This window comes from Somniosus microcephalus, chromosome 27 (genome assembly GCF_052327205.1).
Source record: "Somniosus microcephalus isolate GS21.2 chromosome 27, FLI_Smic_1.0, whole genome shotgun sequence".
Lineage (NCBI taxonomy): Eukaryota > Metazoa > Chordata > Chondrichthyes > Squaliformes > Somniosidae > Somniosus > Somniosus microcephalus.
This window is the reverse complement of record NC_141013.1, coordinates 10,289,392-10,313,880: the sequence shown is the minus strand read 5'-3', so window position 1 is coordinate 10,313,880 and position 24,489 is coordinate 10,289,392. Positions and strand designations below refer to the sequence as shown.

At 48.7% G+C, this 24,489-nt stretch overlaps 1 protein-coding gene across 5 annotated transcripts in view; it reads left to right on the top strand.

Annotated features, from left to right (window-relative positions):
* Positions 1–24,489, top strand: part of LOC147099964 (A-kinase anchor protein 13-like) — a 482,784-nt gene that overhangs the window by 436,862 nt on the left and 21,433 nt on the right. For 3 of the 5 annotated variants that reach the window (XM_085968506.1, XM_085968507.1, XM_085968504.1), the window contains 10 exons: positions 3,541–3,653; positions 5,629–5,805; positions 8,039–8,289; positions 10,005–10,130; positions 10,241–10,358; positions 11,591–11,839; positions 13,574–13,650; positions 17,761–17,942; positions 19,006–19,088; positions 21,622–21,810. In XM_085968506.1, coding sequence (XP_085824632.1) covers positions 3,541–3,653; positions 5,629–5,805; positions 8,039–8,289; positions 10,005–10,130; positions 10,241–10,358; positions 11,591–11,839; positions 13,574–13,650; positions 17,761–17,942; positions 19,006–19,088; positions 21,622–21,810 — 1,565 coding nt within the window. The remainder of the gene's footprint in view (positions 1–3,540; positions 3,654–5,628; positions 5,806–8,038; positions 8,290–10,004; positions 10,131–10,240; positions 10,359–11,590; positions 11,840–13,573; positions 13,651–17,760; positions 17,943–19,005; positions 19,089–21,621; positions 21,811–24,489) is intronic. The other 2 variants (XM_085968508.1, XM_085968505.1) reach the window with 1 other exon arrangement.

The following is a 24,489-nucleotide window of genomic DNA, read 5'->3' as shown; positions in this document are numbered from 1 at the left end:
CACCCTGCTCGCGCACCCGAGGGCCGATGCCCGGGTCGCGCTCACTACCGACGCCTCCGACCACGCGGTCGGAGCCGTGTTCGAGCAGTGGGTCAATGGCGCGTGGCAGCCACTTGCCTTCTACAGCCGCCAACTGCGCCCCCCGGAGGTCAAATACTCTATTTTCGACCGCGAGCTTCTCGCGCTCCACCTGTCGGTCCGCCATTTCAGGTTCCTCCTGGAAGGCTGCCCCTTCACCGCGTACGTGGACCACAAGCCGCTCACATACGCGATGGGACCCTGGTCCGCTAGGCAGCAACGCCAGCTCGCGGCCGTGTCCGAGTTTACTACGGACATCCAGCACGTCTCCGGTAGAGACAACGTTGTCACCGACTGCCTTTCCCATCCCGCCATCTGCGCGAATCACCTCGCGGTCGACTACGCGCAACTAGCAGCGGCCCAGCTCACGGACCCAGACCTCCTCTCGGCGGCTACCAGCCTGCCAGGGCTACGCCTAGCCAAGGTCGCGCACGGGCCCGAAGCCACGGCAGTCACTTGCGACGTCTCACTCGGCCAACCCAGGCCGGTCGTCCCTGCAACCTGGCGCCGCCGCATCTTCAATGCGCTACACGCGCTCTCCCATCCGGGTGCCCGCGCATCCGTCAAACTCCTCTCCCAGCGTTTCGTCTGGCGCGGCCTCAGCAAAGATGTTCGGACTTGGGCCACCTCCTGCCTCGCCTGCCAACGGGCTAAGGTACAGCTACACACAAAAGCACCCCTGGGAGACTTCGAGGTACCCAGCCGCCGCTTCGACCACATACACGTCGACATCGTCGGTCCTCTGCCGCCATCGCAAGGCCAAACTTATCTCCTCACGATGGTCGACCGCTACACACGCTGGCCTGAGGCAGTGCCGCTGCCCTCCACCACTACAGCCGACATCGCCAGGGCGTTCGTTAACACCTGGGTCGCAAGGCTCGGCGTACCAGCCGACATAACCTCCGACAGAGGCGCCCAGTTCACCTCCGAACTCTGGACTGCCACAGCACGCAACCTCGGGGTGACGCTCCACCGAACCACGGCGTACCACCCGCAGGCCAATGGGCTGTGTGAACGCTTCCACAGGTCACTCAAGGCCTCACTCCGCGCCGGTCTGCAGGACAATACCTGGACTGACCGCCTACCGTGGGTGCTACTAGGCCTACGCACCACGGTCAAGGAAGACCTCCAGTCCTCGGCAGCGGAGTTAGTCTACGGACAACCGCTGCGCGTCCCAGGCGAATTCCTTCCGGAGGCTACCACGCCTTGGTCGGCCGAACAGCAGCGGCTCAACTCTTTCTCTTCCACTCAGCAGTTCGCCCCACTTCCGGTCAACCGACACGGCGAACTCGCACCTCACGTCCCGCCAAACCAGCGCACACAGAACCAGGGGAACAGGTCCCCGTGGCCCGGCCTCCAACTAGAGGCCATCCCGCCAGCAAGCCAGCACAGCCGGCGGCGAACCGCCCGGCCCCACCAACTAGACCGGCGACCACTCAGAGCCGCTCCAGCAGAACCATCAGACCACCGTCACGACTCGTCCACTCCTCCTAAGCGGATTCTGGGGGGAGCTCTGTGGCGACACGCCACCACTGGACATAATCCGCTCACGGTGGCACGGACAGTTTAAGCAGACGCCCCCAGCTGGGGGCCCTTTCCTCCAGCAACTTGTTTCCCGCAGGGACAGGCTGCCGGGAGCACGTCCTGTCTGGGGAGTATTTAAGTGGATGCGCGGGCTTTTCCAGTTCCTCTTTGCCATGAGGTTGATTAAAGCAGTTGTGTTTTACTAACTCTGGTCTCGACTCCCACATTTGCCGCGGTATCTCAACACTATATAAATACAAGTTGTTGTTGTTTTCCTTGACTGAACAGAAGAACATAAGAAATAGGAGCAGGAGTCGGCCATATGGCCCCCCGAGCCTGCTCCGCCATTCAATAAGATCATGGCTGATCTTCTACATCTACTCTACTTCTCCTGCCCGATCCCCATATCCCTCGATTCCCTTAGTGCCCAAGAATCTATTGATATCAGCCTTGAATACACAACGACTGAGCATCCACAGCTCTCTAGGGTAGAGAATTCCAGAGATTCACCACCCTCTGAGTGAAGAAATTTCTCCTCATCTCAGTCCTAAATGGCTGACCCCTTATCCTGAGACTATGCCCCCTAGTTCTAGATTTTCCAACCAGGAGAAACGGCCTCTGAGGGATTGACAGGGTAGATGCTAAGAATTTTATACATTTCAATAAGATCGCTTCTCATTCTTCTAAACTCCAGAGAGTATAGGCCCATTCTACTCAATCTCTCCTCATAGGACAACCCTCTCATCCCAGGAATCAATCTAGTGAACCTTGGTTGCCCTCCCTCTAAGGCAAGTATATCCTTCTTTGAGAAAGGAGACGAAAACTGTGCACCGTACTCCAGGTGTGGTCTCAACAAAGCCCTATATAAACTTGCCTGTGTGGAAGCTTCTGCAAGTATTTTTTTTGCATCATCAACCAGATAACCCAGAAACCCACCGCCATGGTTGAGTGGACAAGCCAAGCTACTCAGGAATCCACACATACAGAGTTTGTTTGCCCGATAGTGCACACATTTAACAGATGGCCTTTGTCTTCCCAGAAGTAGGCACCTACTCATCTGACAAATGACGTGCAGCCTTGTTCCTATTGCTGGAATTGTTGCACCTTGTTGACATTCACAGTGCTGCTCCAATTGTGAACTCTCTTGCTTACACCTACAATCCACTCTGCAGCATTGCTGTAAGTGCACCATCTGGGCTGGAGGAGGAGTGCCAAATGGCACACTTGTTAGTGGGCAGGCTGTGCACAAGCAAAGTGGGAGAGGAAAACTGAGTTGGCGAGCAAATTTGTAGGTTTACAGAGTCCGACCGTAAGGAGGTTCCATGTTTTTAGTTGTAACGGCAGTTGAATAGAGTGGAAGTGCTTTCATGTCGCGTGTGGAAATATCAACGTTCACTTTTTGGGTTGCCTCATTGCCCACCATATGGGGATTTCACACCCGAGTGAATCATTGCTTCACCAGCCTCCTGGAGAGAGAGGAACTTTCAAATGACAAAGCTGGGGCCCCCGCACATTTGTTCCTTAAAGATGAAATGTGTTTTGTTAAGAGGGGGTGGGGGATGGGGGGGGGAATGCGTCCTGTATCATCAGGGTGTCACGATGATGTGGATCGTGTCTTTACTCACATTTGCACTTTTATGCAGGCATCAGTCAGCAATCAGGAGCAGGACCACTAACTGATTTATCTCCTCCGCAGCCTCGTGGTGCTAAGGACAGTTGTGGTTCCCCAGTTGCTGTTTTGGCTCATCTCAATTAATTCAGCACAAACTAGACCTTCTGGTCTGAACGGTCCAGTATTACAGGCACACGAAGCTATTGGGAGACTCGACAAAGCATCATTTTCATGAAGGCGCCGCTCCTTTTGTACTTTAGTGTCTGTTGTAGTTCAGCTTATTCCCTTTACTCAAGTTGAATTTGTTTTTTTTTTGCCCTGTTCAGGCCTGCGATTGATGAAACCTCCCTTTCTTCTTGGCGGGTTTTGTCTCAGTCAACCGATTCTCTAAACCACATAAAACAAGTGACGGAGTCGATGGAGTCGCTGACTGATGAAGGTAAGAGTAGTGTTTAGTGAGAGGAGGTCCACGTGGGCCTTGTACTGTTCCTTTTATTTTAAAACTTTTTAATTAAGCGCCCTCAGAACAGTCGAAATGAAGTTGAAACTGCGCTGATGAAAACCGTAAGGAGACAAAACGGAATCCCCTTTTGACAAAACACAAAGTGTTGGCAATCTTCTTCTTCTTAGGCAGTCCCTCGGAACCGAGGATGACTTGCTTCCACATTAAAAATGAGTTCACAGGTGACTGATGAGTCCAATGCGGGGCCTACAGTCTCTGTCACAGGTGTGGCAGATGGTGGTTGAAGGGGCGGGTGGGTGGGGTGCTTGGGTTGACTTGCGCTGCCTGCACTTGGCTTCCGCTTGCTCCCGGCGAAGAGACTCTAGGTGTTCGGCGCCTTCCCGGATGCTTCTCCTCCACTTTGTGCAGTCTTGGGCCAGGGATTCCCAGGTGTCGGTGGGGATGTTACACTTTTTCAAGGAGGCTTTGAGGGTGTCCTTGAAGCGTTTCCTCTGCCCACCTGGGGCTCTCTTGCCGTGCCGGAGCTCCGAGTAGAGCGCTTGTTTTGGGAGTCTCGTATCGGGCATGCGGACAATGACCCGTCCATCGGAGCTGATCGAGCATGGTCAAAGCTTCGATGCTGGGGATGTTGGCCTGAGCAAGAACACTGACGTGGTGCGCCTATCCTACCAATGGATTTGCAGGATCTTGCGGAGGCAGCATTGGTGGTACGTGTCCAGTGCTTTGAGGTGCCTGCTGTGCATGGTCCATGTCTCTGAAACATACAGCAGGGCGGGTATCACTGCTGCCCTGTAGACCATAAGCTTAGTGCCAGGTTTGAGGTCCTGGTAAGACTCGCAAGACAACGGCATCCCTCCAAAGGGAAGATGATTACTGAATCCCACTGCGTGTGAAGCCCTTGAAACTGTGCTGTGCAAATGATAGCTTGATGCCTTCAAATAATATTCCTTTGACTGCTATTTTAATGGAGACCGTTAGCCCATTTCATACTCGGTCCATATACTAATGCTCACAGAGCATCATTTCAAAGGCTGAGGACAGGGGTACCCGGAGCTGGGCCGACGATATCTGGCTGCACACAACACAAAATCTAACCATTCTGGTCAGAACCCACCCCTGAATATCTTAGTACTGAGTTATGCATAATTAGCAAAGATCATATTCTACTCCAAACCCATTTGGGTAATGGTCTCCCAAGATCCGAGTTGAAAGAAGCTCAGTCACTGCTACAGAATGTAACTTAGCAAATTTAACACCTGCACCATGCATAAAGTTAAGAGTGTAAGGCTCCATTGAATGAACTACCAGTACTGCCCATATTTAAAATGCATCTACTTTATTCTTTTTTTAAATTATTTGTTCATGGGATTGGGCGTCGCTGGCAAAGCCAGCATTTATTGTCCATCCCTAATTGCCCCTGAGAAGGTGGTGGTGAGCCGCCGCCTTGAACCGCTGCAGTCCGTGTGGTGAGGGTACTCCCACAATGCTGTTCAGGAGAGAGTTCCAGGATTTTGACCCAGTGACGATGAAGGAACGGCGATATATTTCCAAGTCAGGATGGTGTGTGACTTGGAGGGGAACTTGCAGGTGATGGTGTTCCCACACGCCTGCTGCCCTTGTCCTGCTAGATGGAAGAGGTCGCGGGTCTGGTCCTGTACAGTAGGATAATGTAACAGCAGATCAATGGTTTGAAAGTTAATTTACACTGGTCATTAAATAACATTTAATCTAAGGTACTTTTAAAGAGCAAGAATTGTGCCCCATTGATTTTGAGAGTTCAGATGTCTTCAGCTTGTGTCATAGGGCCATTGTAATTACCCCTTTGCTATTTGATATTTCATTGGTCATCAGAGTGAAATGTTGAACCTCTGAAACATTACTGCCAGTCGTGTGTGTGAATGTGGTGACGATGTAGTTACAGTACGTGCTGGATATTGGTGTTTATTGTCAGACTCTGCATTTGTACTCCACATTCCCACAGGTACAGATGTCATGGATGGACAGCTGATGGGAGAGTTCGAGTCGGATGCTAAAGAGCTGGAAGCGGACTCCTGGAGTCTGGTGGTGGACAACAGTTTTGTGTGCCAGCAGAAGAAAGAAGTAATTAAACGGCAGGATGTTATCTATGGTAAAAGTTGGCATTTATTCCTATTTTAAATGGGGCCACTTTGATGCATAAGAATTTGTAGGAGCAGATGCATGGCAGATGCAGTATAACGTGGATAAATGCAAGGTTATCCACTTTGGTGGCAAAAACAGGAAGGCAGATTATTATCTGAATGGCAATAGATTGGGAGAAGGGGAAGTGCAACGAGACCTGGGTGTCCTTGTGCACCAGTCGCTGAAGGTAAGCATGCAGGTGCAGCAGGTGGTTAAGAAGGCAAATGGTATGTTGGCCTTCATAGCGAGAGGATTCGAGTACAGGAGCAAGGATGTCTTGCTGCAGTTGTACAGGGCCTTGGTGAGACCACATCTTGAGTATTGTGTGCAGTTTTGGTCGCCTTATCTGAGGAAGGATGTTCTTGCCATGGAAGGAGTTCAGCGAAGATTCACCAGGCTGATACCTGGGATGGCAGGAATGACGTATGAGGAGAGATTGGGTCGATTGGGCTTATACTCGCTGGAGTTTAGAAGAATGAGAGGGGATCTCATTTGAAACTTATAAAATTCTGACAGGACTGGACAGACTTGATGCAGGAAGGATGTTCCCAATGGTCGGGGAGTCCAGAACCAGGGGTCACAGTCTAAGGATAAGGGGTAAGCCATTTAGGACAGAATGAGGAGGAATTTCTTCACCCAGAGAGTGGTGAACCTGTGGAATTCTGTACCACAGAAGGCAGTTGAGGCCAATTCATTAAATATATTCAAGAAGGAGTTGGATATATTTCTTAAGGCTAAAGGGATCAAGGGATATGGGGAGAAGGCAGGGACAGGGTACTGAATTTGGATGATCAGCCATGATCGCATTGAATGGCGGAGCAGGCTCGAGGGGCCGAATGGCCTACTCCTGCTCCTATCTTCTATGTTTCTAGTAAGAGGCCATTAGGCCCAATTAGTCCCGTCCCTTTTTGTAGATGAGCCCCACCTACCCACATTCTCACCATATCCCTCAATCCGTTCTCCAGAATGCATCTGATTGCCTCTTGAATCCATTTATACTGTGTGCTTCAATGTCCTTTCTACATCTCGATAACCTCTCGGATGGAAAAGTTCCCTCCTTGCGCTCATCATTTGATGAGTTGCTTTCACTTTTTATCGATGAACCTTCAGTGAAGGGCACCACTCAGGTTAAAAAGAGTGAGCGGGAAGACGAGCTAAATTGAGAGGTGGCGGTTAGGTGGGAACCAAGTTTGGGGAAAACAGAGGGAGGAATTGCTGTGTTGTCGGGTCGAGGAGGAGGGCAGTGAGTTTAAAAATAAGTCTTGGCACAGTGAGAATGGAGGGTGGAGAAAGTGTGTGTATTCGGAGCTTAGGGGGAACAAGAGGAAATTCCAGAGAAATAGAGATAGGGCGGTGGATACAGATTCAATAGTAGTCTTCAAAAGGGAGTTGGATAAATACTTGAAGGAGAAAAAAATTGCAGGGATGTGAGGAAAGAGCGGGGGAAGTGGGACTAATTGGATTGCTCTTCGAAAGAGCCGGCGCAGACTCGATGGGCCAAATGGCCTCCTTCTGTGCTGTACTATTCTATGAGAGATTAGCAGCTGGAGTAAGGGGGGAAATGGAAAATGTATGCAAAAACTCTTGATAAAATGCAAACGCCATTGTAATAATAATAATAATCAACTTTATTGTCATTGTTAGTGCACAAGTGCAGTACAACGAAATGTAGGCTTGCGGCTCCCGAGAGTGTACATTTAGATTAAGACATTCAACATTCATTTGGCTTGTAATACATAAACATAAACATAACCATAAACATAATAAAGTGCATTGGCAGATGTGCAGGCTTTAGAGTTTATTTGTAGAGTTCAGTAGGATGACAGCTATGGGAAAGAAGCTGTTCCTAAATCTGGTCGTACGGGTGCAAATGCATCTGTAGCGTCTCCCAGATGGCAGGAGGGCGAACAGACTGTGGCTGGGGTGGGTAGGGTCTTGATGATGGTCAGTGACCTCCGTAAACAGCGTTTCTGGTATATGTGCTCTATGGTCGGTAGCCGGGTGCCGGTAATGCGTTGGGCAGTTTTGACTACTCGCTGCAGGGCTTTCTAGTCATAGGAGCTACAGCTGCCATACCACACTGTGATACAGTTCGTCAGGATGCTCTCTATTGTATACGTAAGGAACAGTGTGAACACACTGGTATTCGTGCGGAACCCTCTACTCTTGGCACCTGACTGATTGTGGATTTGTTTCTGCAGAGTTGATGCAGACGGAAATGCATCATCTTCGGACCCTGAAGATCATGTCCGATGTCTACAGCAAAGGGATGACTGAGGAGCTGCAGTTCGAAACCTCAATGGTGGATCGCATCTTTCCCTGCCTGGAGGATCTGATCGACATTCACACACAGTTCTTCAGTCGGATTCTAGAGAGGAGAAAAGAATCGCTGGTAGCAAACAGTGACCGGAACTTCTTCATTAAAAAGATCAGTGATATCTTGGTGAATCAGGTAAGAAGGAATCACTGAGCTTACCATGTCATTAATTTAAAATAAACGCATGCTGGAGCTGAGGTGTCCAAATTGCAACTCGTGGGCCGCATGCAGCCCTCGGGCAACCTAGCCCTAGAAGCCCAGACATCTCCGTCCTATTTGTGCTAGTGTGTCAGCTGTGGCTCAGTGGGTAGCACCCTCGCCTCTGAGTCAGAAGGTTGTGGGTTCAAATCCCACTCCAGAGACTCGAGCACAAAAATCTAGGCTGACACTCCAGTGCAGTAGTGAGGGAGCGCTGCACTGTCAGAGGTGTCGTCTATCAGATTAGACATTAAAACTGAGGCCCCGTCTGCCCCCTCGGGTGGACGTAAAAGATCCCATGGCACTACTTCGAAGAAGAGCAGGGGAGTTATCCCTGGTGTCCTGGCCAATATTTATACCTCAGCCAACATCATTAAAACCAACAGTGATTTGGGATGTCCAGTGGTCATGACAGTCTTGTGTTCGTTCTTTTTTTTTATCCTGTTTGTATTTTTTGAGCCTGCAGATTTAGACAGGGCTGTTCTTAGTGCTGTTGTTGTCTCATTGCTGAATAAATCCTCAATCAGGACACCAAGATAGGTTACTGTCAAGACACCGGCCAGTCAATGGGAACAGGGATTTAAACTTTATACATGGCCCATCAGTATGCAGCCCACCAAGAGAAAAGCTCGGGCACCCAGGCCTAGCGATTGAAAAATGTGCTGTATCCCCCAAGTATGTTTACGGGTTCAGGCTGTTTAAGCAAACCATTTCTCCCAAGGAGTCTTTGAAGCTTTCAAGATGATGATTGATAGATTTTTATTAGGTAAGGGCATTGAGGGATATGGGTCAAAGGCGGGTAAATGGGGTTGAGGTACAGGTCAGAGATGCTCTAATTGAATGGCGGAACAGGCTCGAGGGGCTGAATGGCCTCCTCCTGTTCCGATGAGTTAAATCTTTTTCTAAAGCAATCACTTTTTTATATATTTGTTTCACCCCCCACCCCCGGCCACCCTTACAATTTTCTCCTCTCCTGAAAGTGCTGCTTGGTGGCAGGGTGCAGCCCGGTGATCACCGGTTGCCTTCCACTGGTCAGCCAAGTTGCCAATCTTTGGGTGAATCCAGATGATGGGTATCGGCAGGCTATTTAATGTGAAAGGTCACATCCGAGCCTGATCCTGACCTCACCCGACAGTAGGTGTGACTGGATAGTGATCATAGGCTCGTACAGCACAGAAGGAGGCCATTCGGCCCATCGTGCCTGTGTCTATGATTTGGGGAGAAAAGAAAAAGAAAGAACTTGTATTTCTATAGTGCCTTTCACAACCTCCGGATGTCCCAAAGCGCTCCACAGCCAATGAAGTACTTTCGAAGCGTAGTCACTAGGAAACACAGCAGCTAATTTATGAGTGGGGGTGGAAGGAAGGAAGTCATTAGTCATGGTGTGGGGCAGGCTTGATGGTCCAGCTGGTCTTTTCCTGCCTGTAAATTTCGTATATTCATGGATAATCTGTTTTAGTGATGCTGGTTGAGGGACACCGGAGAGAACTCCCCTGCTCTTCGAAATAGTGTCCTGGGATCTTTTGCAAAAGGCTCTGAGGCCAACAAAAGCATTTCCTTCATTGACCTTGGCATCTGCTTAAGTCTTTACCTGCAATGATTACTGTCTCATTGTCCTTCTGAACCAGTAAACGTAATGTTTTGTTTGGCAGTTCTCTGGACCGAGCGCCGAGCGCATGAAGAAGATCTATGGGAAATTCTGCGGCCAGCACAATGACGCGGTGAATTTTTGCAAGGAGCTGTTGGCGCGAGAGAAGAAGTTCCAGGCCTTTGTCCGGGTATGTGTTAGTTCCACTCAGCCAGACAGCTGCCTGCTGCCTGTAAAGCAGAAGAGTTTGAAATCTGCCAACTCTGAATACGTGCCCTAAAATGTTTTATCTTTTTCCAGAAAAAAATGACTAGTTCCATAGTTCGACGATTAGGAATCCAAGAATGTATATTACTGGTTACTCAAAGGATTACCAAGTATCCTGTGATTGTCCAGAGAATAATACAGCATACCAAAGGTAAACATCTGGCCTGTGGGATGGTCCTATTTCTGTCCTAACATGGGTACTGATTCAAGTGTGTTACGGTATCTGTATTTCCCAGTAGTAGGAACACTACTGACATAGGAGTAGGTGTAGGTCATTCAGCCTGTCACGCCTGCTCCGCTATCGGTCATTCTGGATTCGGGAAGGGAAAATCAGCCATTGTTCCTTCTCTTGATCACTATCCAGCAACCCCAGCTCGACAGCCTGCCAACGCTCAGCGGCTAGACGCACCCATGAAGAATGGCCCTTGGTTAAGGTACCAGAGGATGTCATGCAATTATTGAACTGCAACCCAACATACATCACTGCAGGCGGTAATTGAAAAATGAAGTCCACAATTTGTGATCGTGCTCTCATTAGGGTTGGACAATAAATAAAACTCATTATTTCAGTATCTCCTTAAAGTTGATTATTTTTAATTAATCCCATTCAGTTGGATAGGATGCCTTGTGCTAACTGTTCTACAGGAAGATGGAGCACCTGAAGGGTTGGGAATTATCAATTGAACGAGGTACCAATTTTAAAGCCCACCTCGCCTATATTCCCAGCTAAAGTTAGGATGCGTAAAGCCAGCTCCAAGGAAAAAATGGGTAAGATCGATACAGATGGGGAGGTCACTTGGTCCATTTTAACTCATCCACCCTACAGTCCTCCCAACACAGCATCTGGAATCATTCTACAGGAAACTTTCGATTAACCGGCCCCTAAATAACCGGAAATGTCGGTTAACCGGCAAAATTCAGGAGTAGGTTCGGGTAACTTTTATTACTTGCCTTCCTCCATCTGTTGCTGTGCAAGGGTGTGGCTGCAGCTGTTGCTAAGCTACAGAGACGCTTGCAACTTGTGCCGATTGTTCTGAAACAGGGTTTGTTGCTTTATACGGAGCTCTCAGCTCCGTATCTTTCACTATAGCGTTCGGTTATCCGGAATTTTTGATGAACCGGCACCACGTCGGTCCCGTCCGTGCCGGATAAAAGAAAGTTTCTTGTAGAATTTTCCATCCACTACCCTGTGGAAGTCGATTCTAGGTGTTGAACACTCTGTGAAGGAGAGTTTCCCTACATCTGCCCTGTACTTGATTTTCACAGATCAAAGAAGGGGTCCCGGGTGAAATTGCTTGTGTGTTTCTGATTAAGAATTCTAGTTCGGCCCAGGAATAGTCAGTCTGACCCCGTGTGATTGTTCTTTTACCCTTGTCTTTGCAGAAAATGATGATGATCACGCTGACCTCACAAAAGCACTGGCAATGATTAAAGAGGTGATTGCAGCAGTGGATAACAAAGTGAGTGAATGTGAAAAGAAAGCCAGACTCCTGGAGATCCACAGCAGAACGGAGACCAAAGCCATCATGAGACTGAAGAGTGGCCAGATGTTTGCAAAGGAGGACTTGACACGGAGAAAACTGGTGCACGACGGGCCTGTTACATTAAAGACCGCAGCAGGAAGACTAAAAGGTAGAGCAGTTGCACCATCCGAGTTATGAAGTGAGAGCGACCCCCAAGGGATGCTGGTTGGGTTAAGGTGGAGGCCCATTGTCTGTGGCAGTGTCTTGCTTGAGGGCCACACTCAGTAATGCTGCACCTAAGATTTCCCCTCCATAGTCCACCTAAGGGAGTGAGGCCTAGAAATTGGGTTGGGGCGCCAAAGTGGCGCAAAAGTCGCCTGAGCGCAGGATTTAGCGCAGCGTTCGAGGCTTTAGCGATCGTCAGATATTCAGTTTCATTGCCCCTCAAGGGATACGGGGCGAGGCTCGAGGCGCTCCGCGTCCCTCTTAGGGCGCTGAAACTGAATATCGCAGCGCAACGTGCCGCAGCGCCACACGCTGCGGCATGGCACGCTGCGGTACTGCAGGCCTTCCTCCCACTGTTAAGGGGGAGGTGCCTGCAACAGCGCGATCCCCGCTCGCGAGTGCCGGCAAATGAGCCCGGCACCAAGGAGAAGTGCCGGGCTCTCGGGAAACAGCCGGCAATGCCGCGGGGGGGGGGGGGGGTGGCAGGGGGGTTAGGAGGCCGGGGATGGAGGTGCTGGCAGGCAGCCGCCGAAAAAGGCGGCCGCCCCGCACCTCCACCTTAACTTGCGCCGCTGCCGGCACAGTAAGGCCCCGTGAACCGGGCGCGGGTAGCGAACGGCGCAACTGCGGCGTTCGCTACCAAATATCGCGAACGGGGCGCGAATGGGGCACTGCGCACACCGATGACGTCATCGGTGGCGGCGCAGCGCAAATGCCTAACGCCACCATTAGCGCCCCTGCTGAATATCGCGGGAGGCGCAGCCAGTGGCGCTACAGCCACTGACTGCCTCTTTAGGCGCGAACAGGTGGCGCTACTCACCCAATTTCTCCCCCTGAGTGAGGAGTGTGTTGCTCCTTGATCCTACCAACTGCTAAGAGAATACATCAGCATTACAAGCTGATGGGCTCCACAATTCTTACTCTCTCCCTTTGTAGCAATTTCCAGGCAGGAGTAGACCATTGGTCTGCCAACCCTACTGATCCAACTTTGATGTTTGGCTAAATCTAATGACCCTGAATCCTTTCTGCTGACAGGAACTCACCTAGTCCCTTTTCTGAAGCTCATCATAGTTTCTCGTTGCCCCACCCTTGCTCTTGGTCTGTCCCACCTGCGTACCACCCACCGTCTTAATGGAGAAAGAAGGCTGCCTGAATTCTCCAGTTACCGGTGCTAAGCAGCACAGTTTTGACTGATTGATTAAACTCCAGCCGTATCCTTGCGCATACTCCGGGTCCCCTTAAACCATAGTGCTTGCCAATCGCTGCCTAAAGTCCTTGCGGTTCGGTAAGTGAAGTGTGTGGCTACAGGGAGATGGTGTTCACTCCATGTCGAGCAAACGGAAACCTTGCATATGTGGGTTTCTTAGCAGTTTGATTTGGAGATGGGGGAATGGGTTTCTGTGTTTGCCAGTCCAGGAGAAAAATAATGTGCATGATGGAGCACGCTGCCCTTGTGATTCCCCTTCCCTTCGCCCCCCCCCCCCCCCCCCCTAAATTTGGTGATAAACCTGCTTTTATTCTATGTAAAAGATGAACGTTTGTCAAAGGAAGACTACCCTCTGAAGCTCACCATCCCACTCCGAGAGCTGGTGTGACATTTAAAGGCTCATTTGTGGTGGTTTATGACTGTTTGTGCTTCAACTGCCTGTGTCTTGAGATGTTATCTCTTGCTGTGTAGAAGTCCAGGCCGTGTTGCTGTCTGATTTGCTCGTCTTTCTTCAGGAGAAGGATCAGAAGTATACTTTTGCTACACTGGTGAGTTGGAATTCCCTTGAGGCTTAATCATTTTTAAATATTGCTCTGATCAGTTGCTGGCACACTTGCTCGTGGAATGTTCTGTACAACACAACAACGTTAGCTGATGATTGAGTCTCGACCACCATATTGTTTCCAATTCAGGTCAAATAAGGAAAAGGCTGTAATAATCGTCAGATGTGGGCTGCTCTAAATTTTAGCAAATTAATTGGGAATTTCATGCTGGCTATTTGAGATGGCTATGCGTTTGAATTCCGCACCCGGGCTGGGCTGGGCTGGGCTGACGCAGTCCTGAGGGCGGCTGCTGCATTATTGGCGGATGCTGCCCTTCATGGGAACGGGAGGAGGCCATTCAGCCCCTCGAGCCTGTTCCGCCATTCAATGAGGCCACGGCTGATTTCAGCTGAAGCATTTAAACCGAGGCCCCCGTCTGTCTCTGTCTGGGTGGAAGTCAGAAGCTGCAGCAGGAAGTCGGTATGGTTGGTATTGTGAAAAGATGAGATCACATTGGACTTCCTCACCCGAGTTAACTCAAAATAAGTGAAGTAGAAGAGAAGCCTGGGAGAGGAATACAACCCCACCTATAGTGTGAAAAGGACACATCTCCTGTTTCATTACACGATATCTCCATTCTGTTCAATTAGTTCCCTCCTTTGGAGACCTGCCATTTTGGGTGTTTGTTCGCAATTGAGTAACCTTGCTACATAAGAAATAGGAGCAGGAGTCGGCCATTTGGCCCCTCGAGCCTGCTCCGCCATTTAATGAGATCATGGCTGATCTGATCTTGGGCTCAGCTCCATTTCCCTGCCTGCTCCCCATAACCCTTCACTCCCTTATTGTTCAAAAATCTGTCTACCTCCACCTTAAATATATTCACTGACCCAGCCCCCACAGCTCCCTGGGGCAGAGAATTCCACAGATTCACCACTCTCTGAGAGAAGAAATTCTTCCTCATCTCAGTTTTAAATGGGCGACCCTTTATTCTGAAACTATGCCCCAAGTTCTAGATTCCCCCACGAGGGGAAACATCCTCTCTGCATCTACCTTGTGGAGCCCCCTCAGTATCTTATATGTTTCAATAAGATCACCTCGCATTCTTCTAAACTCCAATGAGTATAGGCCCAACCTGCTCAACCTTTCTTCATAAGACAACCCCTTCATCTCCGGAATCAACCTCGTGAACCTTCTCTGAACTGCCTCCAATGCAAGTATATCCCTCCTTAAATAAGGAGACCAAATCTGTACGCAGTACTCCAGGTGTGGTCTCACCAACGCCCTGGTACCCTTGTATTGGAGTTGGTTGTTTGTAGAGGTCTAGGGAAAGAAAGACTTACATTTCTGCAGCTCCTTATCACTCCCAAGCACTCTGCAGGAAGTTAATTAAGTGCAGTCACTGCTGTTAAGTGGGGAAACACGGTAGGTCATTTCTGCACAGCACAGTCCCACAAACCGTAACAAGAACTGTTTTTTTTTTGTTTTCTGTTGTAAGAGGAGAGAAAAATTAAGCTTGGTGAAACCCGGCCTAGTAACCCTTGATTTCGAGCAAACTCGGATTTGGTCATATTTTGCACTCTGGAATTTGCAATAATCCGATAATCAGACTGTGCCTGGAGACTGCGTTCCTGTTCCGGATTCGTAACGAGAACTGTGGAATCGCAGGAAATGGGCGAAATTTCTAAAGTATTTCGTGTTTTTTTTTGGAGTGGGAAATTCCCCGATCTTGGTCTCGAGCTAAGAAGCAGCAAGCGTCACAAACTAGTTCACAGTTATATTTGCGTACAAGCATTTGGACGAGCCAAGATAAGATCATTATCACCGTTGGTCAACGCACCGCTCAGTATCGCTCTCCACAGTCACTTAGCTTGCTGACATTCACCATCTAGACTCTCGCCTGAAGCGAGGTACTGGAGCAAGGAGGGGGGCAGGGTGGGGGGGGGGTGGCGGGGCGAAAAAGCAGAAGCCTGGGCAATACCCAGTATCCTGGAAGCAAAGGCATTTACCCTGACATGAATCGGTCATTCATGAAAGAAAGACTTATGAAATAACACTGAGCAGTCTGCGGGTGGCACTGTCCAGGGAGAGTATAAATACTCGGGCACGGGCCCAGCTTGCGCAGGACATTCTTAACAGGAACTAGTGAAGGACACAACTAGACCTCCATGTTGTAAAACAGTTGATTAAAGCTTTGTTTAACACTTAGACCAAGTGCCTAGTAGTTTTCTTACGTCATACCCCACAACCCTTTGGGTACAAGCAGTGACTCAAACTCTTACGCATGTGAGAGATTGAGCCTGTTTAGGTTAAGTTGCTGCAGCCAGACCTCCTGTTTAACAGCAGTTTCTATTTGTAGTTGAGAATGACACCGCTGCCTTAGAGTGACTACATAACCAGACCATTGGAAAATGCTGATCATGGGGGCTTTTTTTATCTGTAAACAGTGTGACTTCTTTAACACGTATTCAGCCACACTAGTTTTAGACTTTGAGTCATCAACAGAATAGGTCTTTGCACTTTAATAGGGTATTTCAGTTCTGAAGACCATTCGGATTAGGGCATAGGAGTTGGAACGCAATGATACTGAGCATCTCCGAGGAATGAAGCTGAAAGGAGGATTCAGTCCCACACTGCCCACTCTTTGACCCAACTGCATCGAATACCCTGTTGTGCACGGTTCATTTTGAGAAGGTGGTGGGTAAGCACCTCCACTAATTTGCTCGGAAACCACCCCTTGGCAGTGGTGGCAAGGCAGCCTGGTGTGAGCGTATCTGGTGGGTAGTCCTTCGACTACATGATAAACCCTGGTTCCTGCTGTCACGACCGATGCTGTTTCCTCAGCAACTATATTTATTGCAGCTGTTGATGGTGCTGCATTTCTCACTTGTCCACACTGTAACGTAGCCTGATTGAGCTGCCGCAAGAGCGCTCCCTCCCAAGTGTTTGTGCCAAAGCCATGCACCGTTGTGCTTCAGTAGGTCCTTAAAATGTTTCTCTTGCACACCATGGGAACACTGCAACATTTGAACTCGCTGTACAGAATGTGTTTCAGAAGTTTTGTCATTCATCCAAGCACCACGTCCCACCCAGCACAGCTGGTCCTTCATTGGCATTGTCACAAGGCAGCTTGATTTTCCAGCGCCTCTCAATCAGTATCGGGTTCCTGCCATTTAATGTGCATCCTAGCCGGGGGGGGGGGGGCCTTTGCCATTACTGGGCACAAACCTACAGCAAACCAATCCATGGCACGATGTATTTTCATGTGGGTATTTCCTCCTTTATGTTTTTGTCATGTTTTACTCCTCCTTTCCCCTAACCTGCCAACTGGAGTTAAGATTCCCAGTGTACAACCAACCACAAGACCATTGCCGATGTTTTCAGAAGTTGGTCACCAGAGAGCACCTCTATCTGACTCTCTCTTTCTCTGTTTCTCAATCTCTCTCGGCCACGCGCTCTCCCCTCTTCCTCCCTCTCCTCCACCCCCCAACTGCTGATCACCACTATCATGCTCAATGCAGCTCATATCAGGAACCCAGCAGAATGTCACTCAATCCAGTGCCCATCCTCACTCCATGACGATAAGTATTAATAACTAATACTCAGCATCATCACATTCCAACTCCCACCCCCATAGCGGTGTTTAATGGGGAGCCCTTGCCTCTACTGGCCCACAGATCCATGGTGCAGGGGACAGGATGAAGGTGAAGGCATCCCGAGTGAGTCATCATAGATATAAGATAGTCCCCAATAAATCCAATAGGGAATTCAGGAGAAACTTCTTTACCCAGATAGTGATAAGATGTGGAGCTCGCTACCACATGGAGTAGTTGAGGTGAATAGCATAGATGCGTTTCAGGGGAAGCTGGATAAACACATGAGGATGAAAGGAATAGAAGGTTATGCTGGTGGGGTGAGATGAAGAGGGGTGGGAGGAGGCTCGTGTGGAGCATAAACTCCAGGAGAGATCAGTTGATCCGAAAGGTCTGTTTCTGTGCTGTAGACTCAGTGTTGTTCTCGGTTACTGCCCCATTGGGTGGGGTGGGGGGAGGTTTTCCTCCTTTTACTTTTTTTTCTCCACCTGTTGACACCTGCCGTTTTTTCAAATGCTTGCTCTAGGACCAGAAGTCTACTGTGGTGCCGCTACAGAAGCTCCTTGTGCGTGAGGTAGCGCACGAGGAAAAGGGGTTGTTTCTCATCAGCGCAGCGGCCCAGCAACCAGAGATGTACGAGCTTCACGCCAGCTCCAAAGAGGAGAGGACTAACTGGATGCAGATCATTCAGCAGACTGCAATCACAATGTAAGTGCCCTTGTGTAAGTGTGTGAGTGGGACCCAACAGTGAGTGAACTAAATACCTGACAGCCCCCTTGCCATAGTACCTTCGCCCCAGATCAATATGTCAAACCCTTTTATTATTTTGCCAGCTGTTCAGGAAAAAAAAGAATCCTAGAGACCTCTCCTGATGCTGTGATGGGGTTCGTAGGTTTTATGTGCAAGACCCACAGTAAAGGAGAAAAATATTGTGCCAAAGTTGAGAAGGAAGCTCTTGGAATTGTGCTTGGGAGCTCAAATTTCATCCGCACCTTTTTTATGATCAACAATTGACCCTGATCACCGACTATTGCTCTCTCATTGGTCGTTGGCCTGAGGAAGGGCACCCGCAGTGCAATGTTGGGAGTTAATTTCTGGACCAACACTTGCCAAAATTGGGGAAGCAGAGAAAAAGATTGTATACGTGTAGTGTTCATTGTTGGCTTCAAAGGACTGATTTTCCAAATGCACAGCTTTGCCCACCGGAAGCACCCATCAGGAGCTCACAAAGGTGCTGCTCTCGGTTTTCTGTCTGTTATGGATGGGGGGAGCGTGCTAACGATTTCCCAGTCCGTGCACCCGGTGGGCAAGGCTCCTTGCCAGGAGCATACACTCGGTAAAGAGGCCCTACAATGTCAACGAGATAGCTGCCAATATAACCCCCGTCACCAAACAGGATTCTGCCCAGCACCCCTCGTTTCCAATGTTACTCGGCAGGCATTTACCTTTTACTTGTAAGAAATTTCCAATGGTGCCCAACCTTTAAAGACTTCCTATCTGAGATGGAAGGACCTATCGCCAAGGAAGCTTGTTCTAGACTGGGACTATACGCCAATTCTGCTCTGTTCAATCTGATCAGTGACTGTTCATTTCATCTACAGGAAAATGATGAGAACCCATTTGGTCTTTTAAGGAGTGCCCACTCTCATTACCCGCCCAACCCCTAGTTTAAGGGACATTAGCTGACTTCCTCCATCTCCCCTGAATAAAATCTGGCAGTGCTGTGAACATCTGTATCCCCCTTAATCCTCTGTTCTGGTTCCTCCCGCAGGGGACAGGATGAAGATGAAGGGATCCCGAGCGAGTCTGAGGAAGACCGGCGGCAGTTGGAGAGCAGAGCCAAGGAGTTGAAAGGTACAGCTGTTTCATTTATTGCCTCTTTAGAGACACAGATGGATAGAATTGCAGGTTTCAGACCAGATCAGTGAATAGGGGTGGGATCGTGGCTCAAGGTCTGGTGTTTGGAAATTAATTGAAGAGCTTAAATGACATTTGCACATCATGAGACACAAAAATAATTAGGGGGTGGGGAGAGTATGAACTTTTATTAAAAAGATTATTGATGTATGTTCTGCCTTTTAGAGGTTGTTGGACAGGTCATGAAGAACTGGTCAGTGATGTATGAGCATGTGATGTATTATATTACTGGAGGGAGGGAGGTTCCATTTTTTCATGAGAATTTTTTTCTCCACCCCTTCTTCATTTTTGACGCAGCATCTTTTACACTGAGGTGAGGGTCCGGGGCAGCAGGTCATGCTCCGATACCGCGCCCATGATTCGCGTGTGAACTCTGACGGTGCATTCCAACAGATTGTCCTATTGGGAGAAAGGGCCTCATCGATAACAACAACTTGTCTTTATATAGCACCCTTAACGTAGTAAAACATCGCAAGACACTTCACAGGAGCAATTAGCAAACAAAATTTGACCTAAAAATCCGTGCCAGAAAGGTTATTGGTGTATGTTCTGCCTTTAAGAATTTGCTAGACGGGTCATCCAAAACTCAACAGTCAGTGACCCTCTGAGTATGTGATGTTTTCTATTACTGGAGAGGGGGGAAGTGGGGGGACGTTGAATATCTCTTGCCAATCTTTTTCGTCACCTCTTCATTTATAAAGCAGCAACTTGCACACTGAGATTTTGATCAAAGTCAGAGCCAGACCTGACGCTGTCCATACCAGACAGAAACACGTCCACTCTCCAACAGGGGTCACTGTTTAGCGATCCAGAGCAGGAACTCGGACTGATTTTGCTCTACTTGTCCCTGGGGTGCTCCGGGGTCCCTGGCCAGTTGTTGCACATCTGCCATCAACTCGTGCTGAATTGTTCCAGGGAGTGAGCGTGACGCTTACAGGCCGTACAAGTTTTACATCTGTTTAAATATGACAAAACAAAAAATGAAAAGCTTGCTGAGGAAATTTGCTTATTTTTCATTAACATCATTATTTTAACGGAGTCATGGATTATTTAATAGAAGTTCTGTTTATGTTGCTACCTTGTGTTAAATACAATGACTCCGATTATTCACTGTAAACTGGTGTTTAATCCTGCACAGTGGGGGGATTCATCTTAATCGGCAACTGGTAACTGGCCAAGGAACCGCACTCTTCGCTTTCAGCAGTGGCAGTTTAGTGTTTGCTTTATCCCGTGAAATATTTTTCATAAATGATTTGGGTTTTTTTCCCCCTTCCCCGCCTCTCCTTGACGTCAGGGGTAAGGTTCCACGGAGGTCAGCATTTCCCCGGGTACTTGGCACAAGTGACCCTTCACCTATGAACCTGGACACTGTCCGTCGCCTGAGGGGGTCGGGAGAGGAATTTTCCAGTGGATTTCTTTCCCTTACTGGCCCTGGGTTTTTCTCTGGGGTTATTTTTTTTTGCCTCTCCCAGGAGATTATGTGGCCTCTATTTGCGCTGGGGCATCAGAGCCAAGTCCAATCCTATCCTCACCCAGAGTACACACAGGGACACTTTCCTGCAAGAGGTACTAGATAGAGAAAGAAAAGAAAGACTTGCATTTATATAGCACCTTTCACGACCACCGGATGTCTCAAAGCGCTTTACAGCCAATGAAGTACTTTTTTTGAAGTGTAGTCACTGCTGTAATGTAGGAAACGCAGCAGCCAGTTTGCACACAGCAAGCTCCCACAAACAGCAATGTGATAATGACCAGATCATCTGTTTTTGTTATGTTGGTTGAGGGATAAATATTGGCCAGAACACCGGGGACAGCTCCCCTGCTCTTCTTCAGAATAGTGGCCACGGGATCTTTTATGTCCACCTGGGAGCAGACAGGGCCTCGGTTTAACATCTCACCCGAAAGACGGCACCTCCGACAGTGCAGCGCCCCCCTCAGCACTGCACTGGGAGTGTCAGCCTAGCTTTATGTGCTCAAGTCCCTGGAGTGGGACTTGACACCCACAACCTTCTGACACAGAGGCGAGATCAGCAGTGAGAGCCCTAGCTGAATTCACCGTGCCCTCTTCCTTAGCCCCAGGGTGCTGAAGCTAATTGTAGCATCCCAATGGAATCCACTAAATCAGCACCAGGTTAAGATTGAACCTGGGCCTTCAGCTGTATTGCTGCGTACCGCACTGGGGCAGTGGACTTTGTTATTGCCCATCTCTTGTATAGTTTCCATTCTTCTGCCAAGTTGCTGATTTTCTCCTTCTGACTTTTTTAAAATACACATGGCGGCTCTTGTGTGTGCTGTAGTCACCAGCTCTGGTTTAAGACGCATTCGGCGGTGCTGAACTGTACCGTGTTATTTTAACAGCGACTTCCATGTTTTATTAATAGCAAATAAATACTTACTTGGGCGGTGTACAAGACCCGCGCACACTGTGCGAGAGTTTAATGGGTGTTTCATTTCATTCTTTGAAACACAGAGAAGCTGCAGGAAAGAGACCAACAAATCCTCTCCCTCCTGGAAGAGAAGCTGAGGCTATACAAGGAAATGGTGGAGGCCAGTGGCCACGAAGAAGCATCTCAGAGCCTGATTACTCGGCCCTTGTTCAGAGCCAATTCAGAGGATGCACCGAAGGGAGAGTCACTGCTCAAGGACGCAGTGAAAGAAGGTCAGTTCAAGAAAAAAAAAAAAAACCGGGGTCAATCTGTGGTATAACCTGGAGCTGTAAAGGCATTTCTTTTTCAGTAAAAAGATGATTCAAATTCTGGAACCGATTAACAGTGAGCGTGCTAGAGCAGAAAACCAAGAGAAGGTTTTTAAAAAGAACTTGGACGAATTCCTATTTGGAAAGTGGGTAGAGGGCTATTAGTCTGAGAATCACAGAGGAAGCTGATGGGCGGTTTGTATGGGTAGGATAAATAGAGCAATGGTCTTCTGTTCAAAACATTGCCATGTAGTTAACCCCTACTAGCCAGTCTAAAAGCAGCATTGGCACCTTGTGAGTTGGAAATGGCAGAGCACCATATAAATTTGAAATAGTCTCAATAAATCATTATTAACCCAGTCCTAGAAGCTGGCAACTCTCAGTCCCACGAGAAAAGTCTTATTTTCCTTTTGATTTTTGCACATCTGACTCATGCCAAGTCGTTCTGTTTATTGACCGACATCGAAGTGGTGTTAAACCCACAAGCAATTACAAGTTATTACTTTAAATGGCAATGTGCGGCTTGTCGAGGAACCTCACGTCCAAGTGAGAGTATTCAACTGAAAATTCCCTTTGCGCTGGGATTTTTTATTTTTTCATGTGGAGGTCGTTGGCAAGGCCAGCATTTATTGCCCATCCCTAGTTGCCCTCGAGAAAGTGGTGGTGAGCCGCCGCTTTTAACCGCTGCAGTCCGTGTGGTGAAGGTTCTCCCGCAGTGCTGTTAGGGAGGAAGTTCTAGGCTACATGAGAGAGGAACCTAGGTCAAGGGTCAAGCCCATAGTGCAAAGTTGAAGTGATGTGAGTTTGGGGGTTTTATGATGCACAGTGTTGCTGCATCACATTGCCAGGGAATGGCTTTGTTCACAGTGTAAACTCAGTGATGTTCACTCCCCCAATGGCTCAGTGGGTAAATACACTACCCCGTGTGGTACTGAGGCATGCAGATCACTGAGGTCCCAGGTTCAATCCTTGGTCTGTGCTCATTGGCTGATATAAGCTGGGGTCGAGGCTGAGCAGTCCTTTGGATCTCAGTGCCCCTGGACTTGTGGTGGGGGGGTAGCAGGGGTTGGGAAGGGACAGGGAGAGTGAAGCCAGCCTGTATTTCTTCTCCTGATTGCTATCTGGTAATGTGGAAAATACATGTGTCCATGGTTGAATAGCCTGCTAATACTTGGGGAAGATGCCTGTAGAATAGCATAGCAAGAATGGCCATTCCTTCATCGTCGCTGGGTTGCAATCCTGGAACTCCCTCCCTGTCGGCACTGTGGGAGTACCTTCACCACACGGACTGCAGTGGTTCGAGAAGGCGGCTCACCACCACCTTCTCAAGGGCAACTAGGGTGGCCAATAAATGCCGGCCTTGCCAGCGAAGCCCACATCCCATGAATGAATTAAACAAAAGCCTGTGTCTTCAGTAGAGGAAGGAAGGGCAACAGAAGGGAAAGGAAAACTGATTTCTTGTGCACTTTTTAGACATGCGCCAGCCTGTCTAGGGAGATAGGAGATCGACATCTCTCAGTTTCTGTCTTGCAGCTTTTTGATACTGTTATCAGACCAGAAACAGGGGCCGCTCTGTATACGTAAACTGCTGGCCGTATCCTGGAAATAGCAATCAGGAGATTTGCTTCAGTTAAAAGAAATCAAATCACAAAGCACAATCTGAGGGCATGGAAACAAGCCGAGAAGGTGCAGACAGTTCAGAACAGTTCCTGTCCAAACATTTTATTCATCCGTGTCTGCACAATTGATGCCCGTTTCTCTGTTTCATTGTAAATTGTTTGTGCTCATCAGAGTGAGGGAAAAGAATACTTTGTAGTTTCAGGCCCCCAGTGTCGGGACTGAACACGCCGAGATAGGAATAGGAGTAGGCCATTCAGCCCCTCGAGCCTATTCCGCCAAACACACAGTAATTACGGTTGAGGAAGGCCATCCAATCCATCTTGCTTCATCCATCCAGAAAAATCCTAACTTCACTCCACCCCCCCCCCCCCCCCCATTGCAGCATCCAATTGTTTTTTTTAATTATTCCAGAGTTTTCACCCCCGCCGCTCTATCCAGGAGTCCGTTCCAAGCATTGCTCACTCTTCATGTGAAGAACTTCCTTATATCAGTTCTACATTTGCCCTTTTTTTTTATTTGAACCGGTGTCCCCTTGTCCTACTCTTGTACCTTCGTTTGATGTTCTGCATTTACCTGTTCCATACTGTTTACTAGCTTGTATGCCTCTATAAGATGACCTCCCTCACCTCCTTTCAAGCCTAAGTTTCTCTGCTGTTTCCTCATAACTCAAATCTTTAGACACTAGGGGCTGGATTTTACTCACCGAGACAAGTTGGGGGCGGGACTGCTGCCTTCCGGGTTCTAGTCCCGCCCCCAGCAACGTCTGATGAACAGACACTATTTTGCCCTGATTGGCCTTGTTAAGCCTGCCCTGTGGGCTTTCTGGCCAATTAAAGGAAAGCCGGTGTCAGGTGACGTCAGTTGATGACGCTTCATCTGCCGGTTTTCTTATATGCACCACACTTGTTTGACCGATGATTTGACAGTGTTTGACAGCATTGAGGTGCTGTCAAACACTGACAATCACTGTCCAAAGGTGAGCCCTTGCACCAAGGCTCTCCAATTACTCTCACCTTAGGCTAA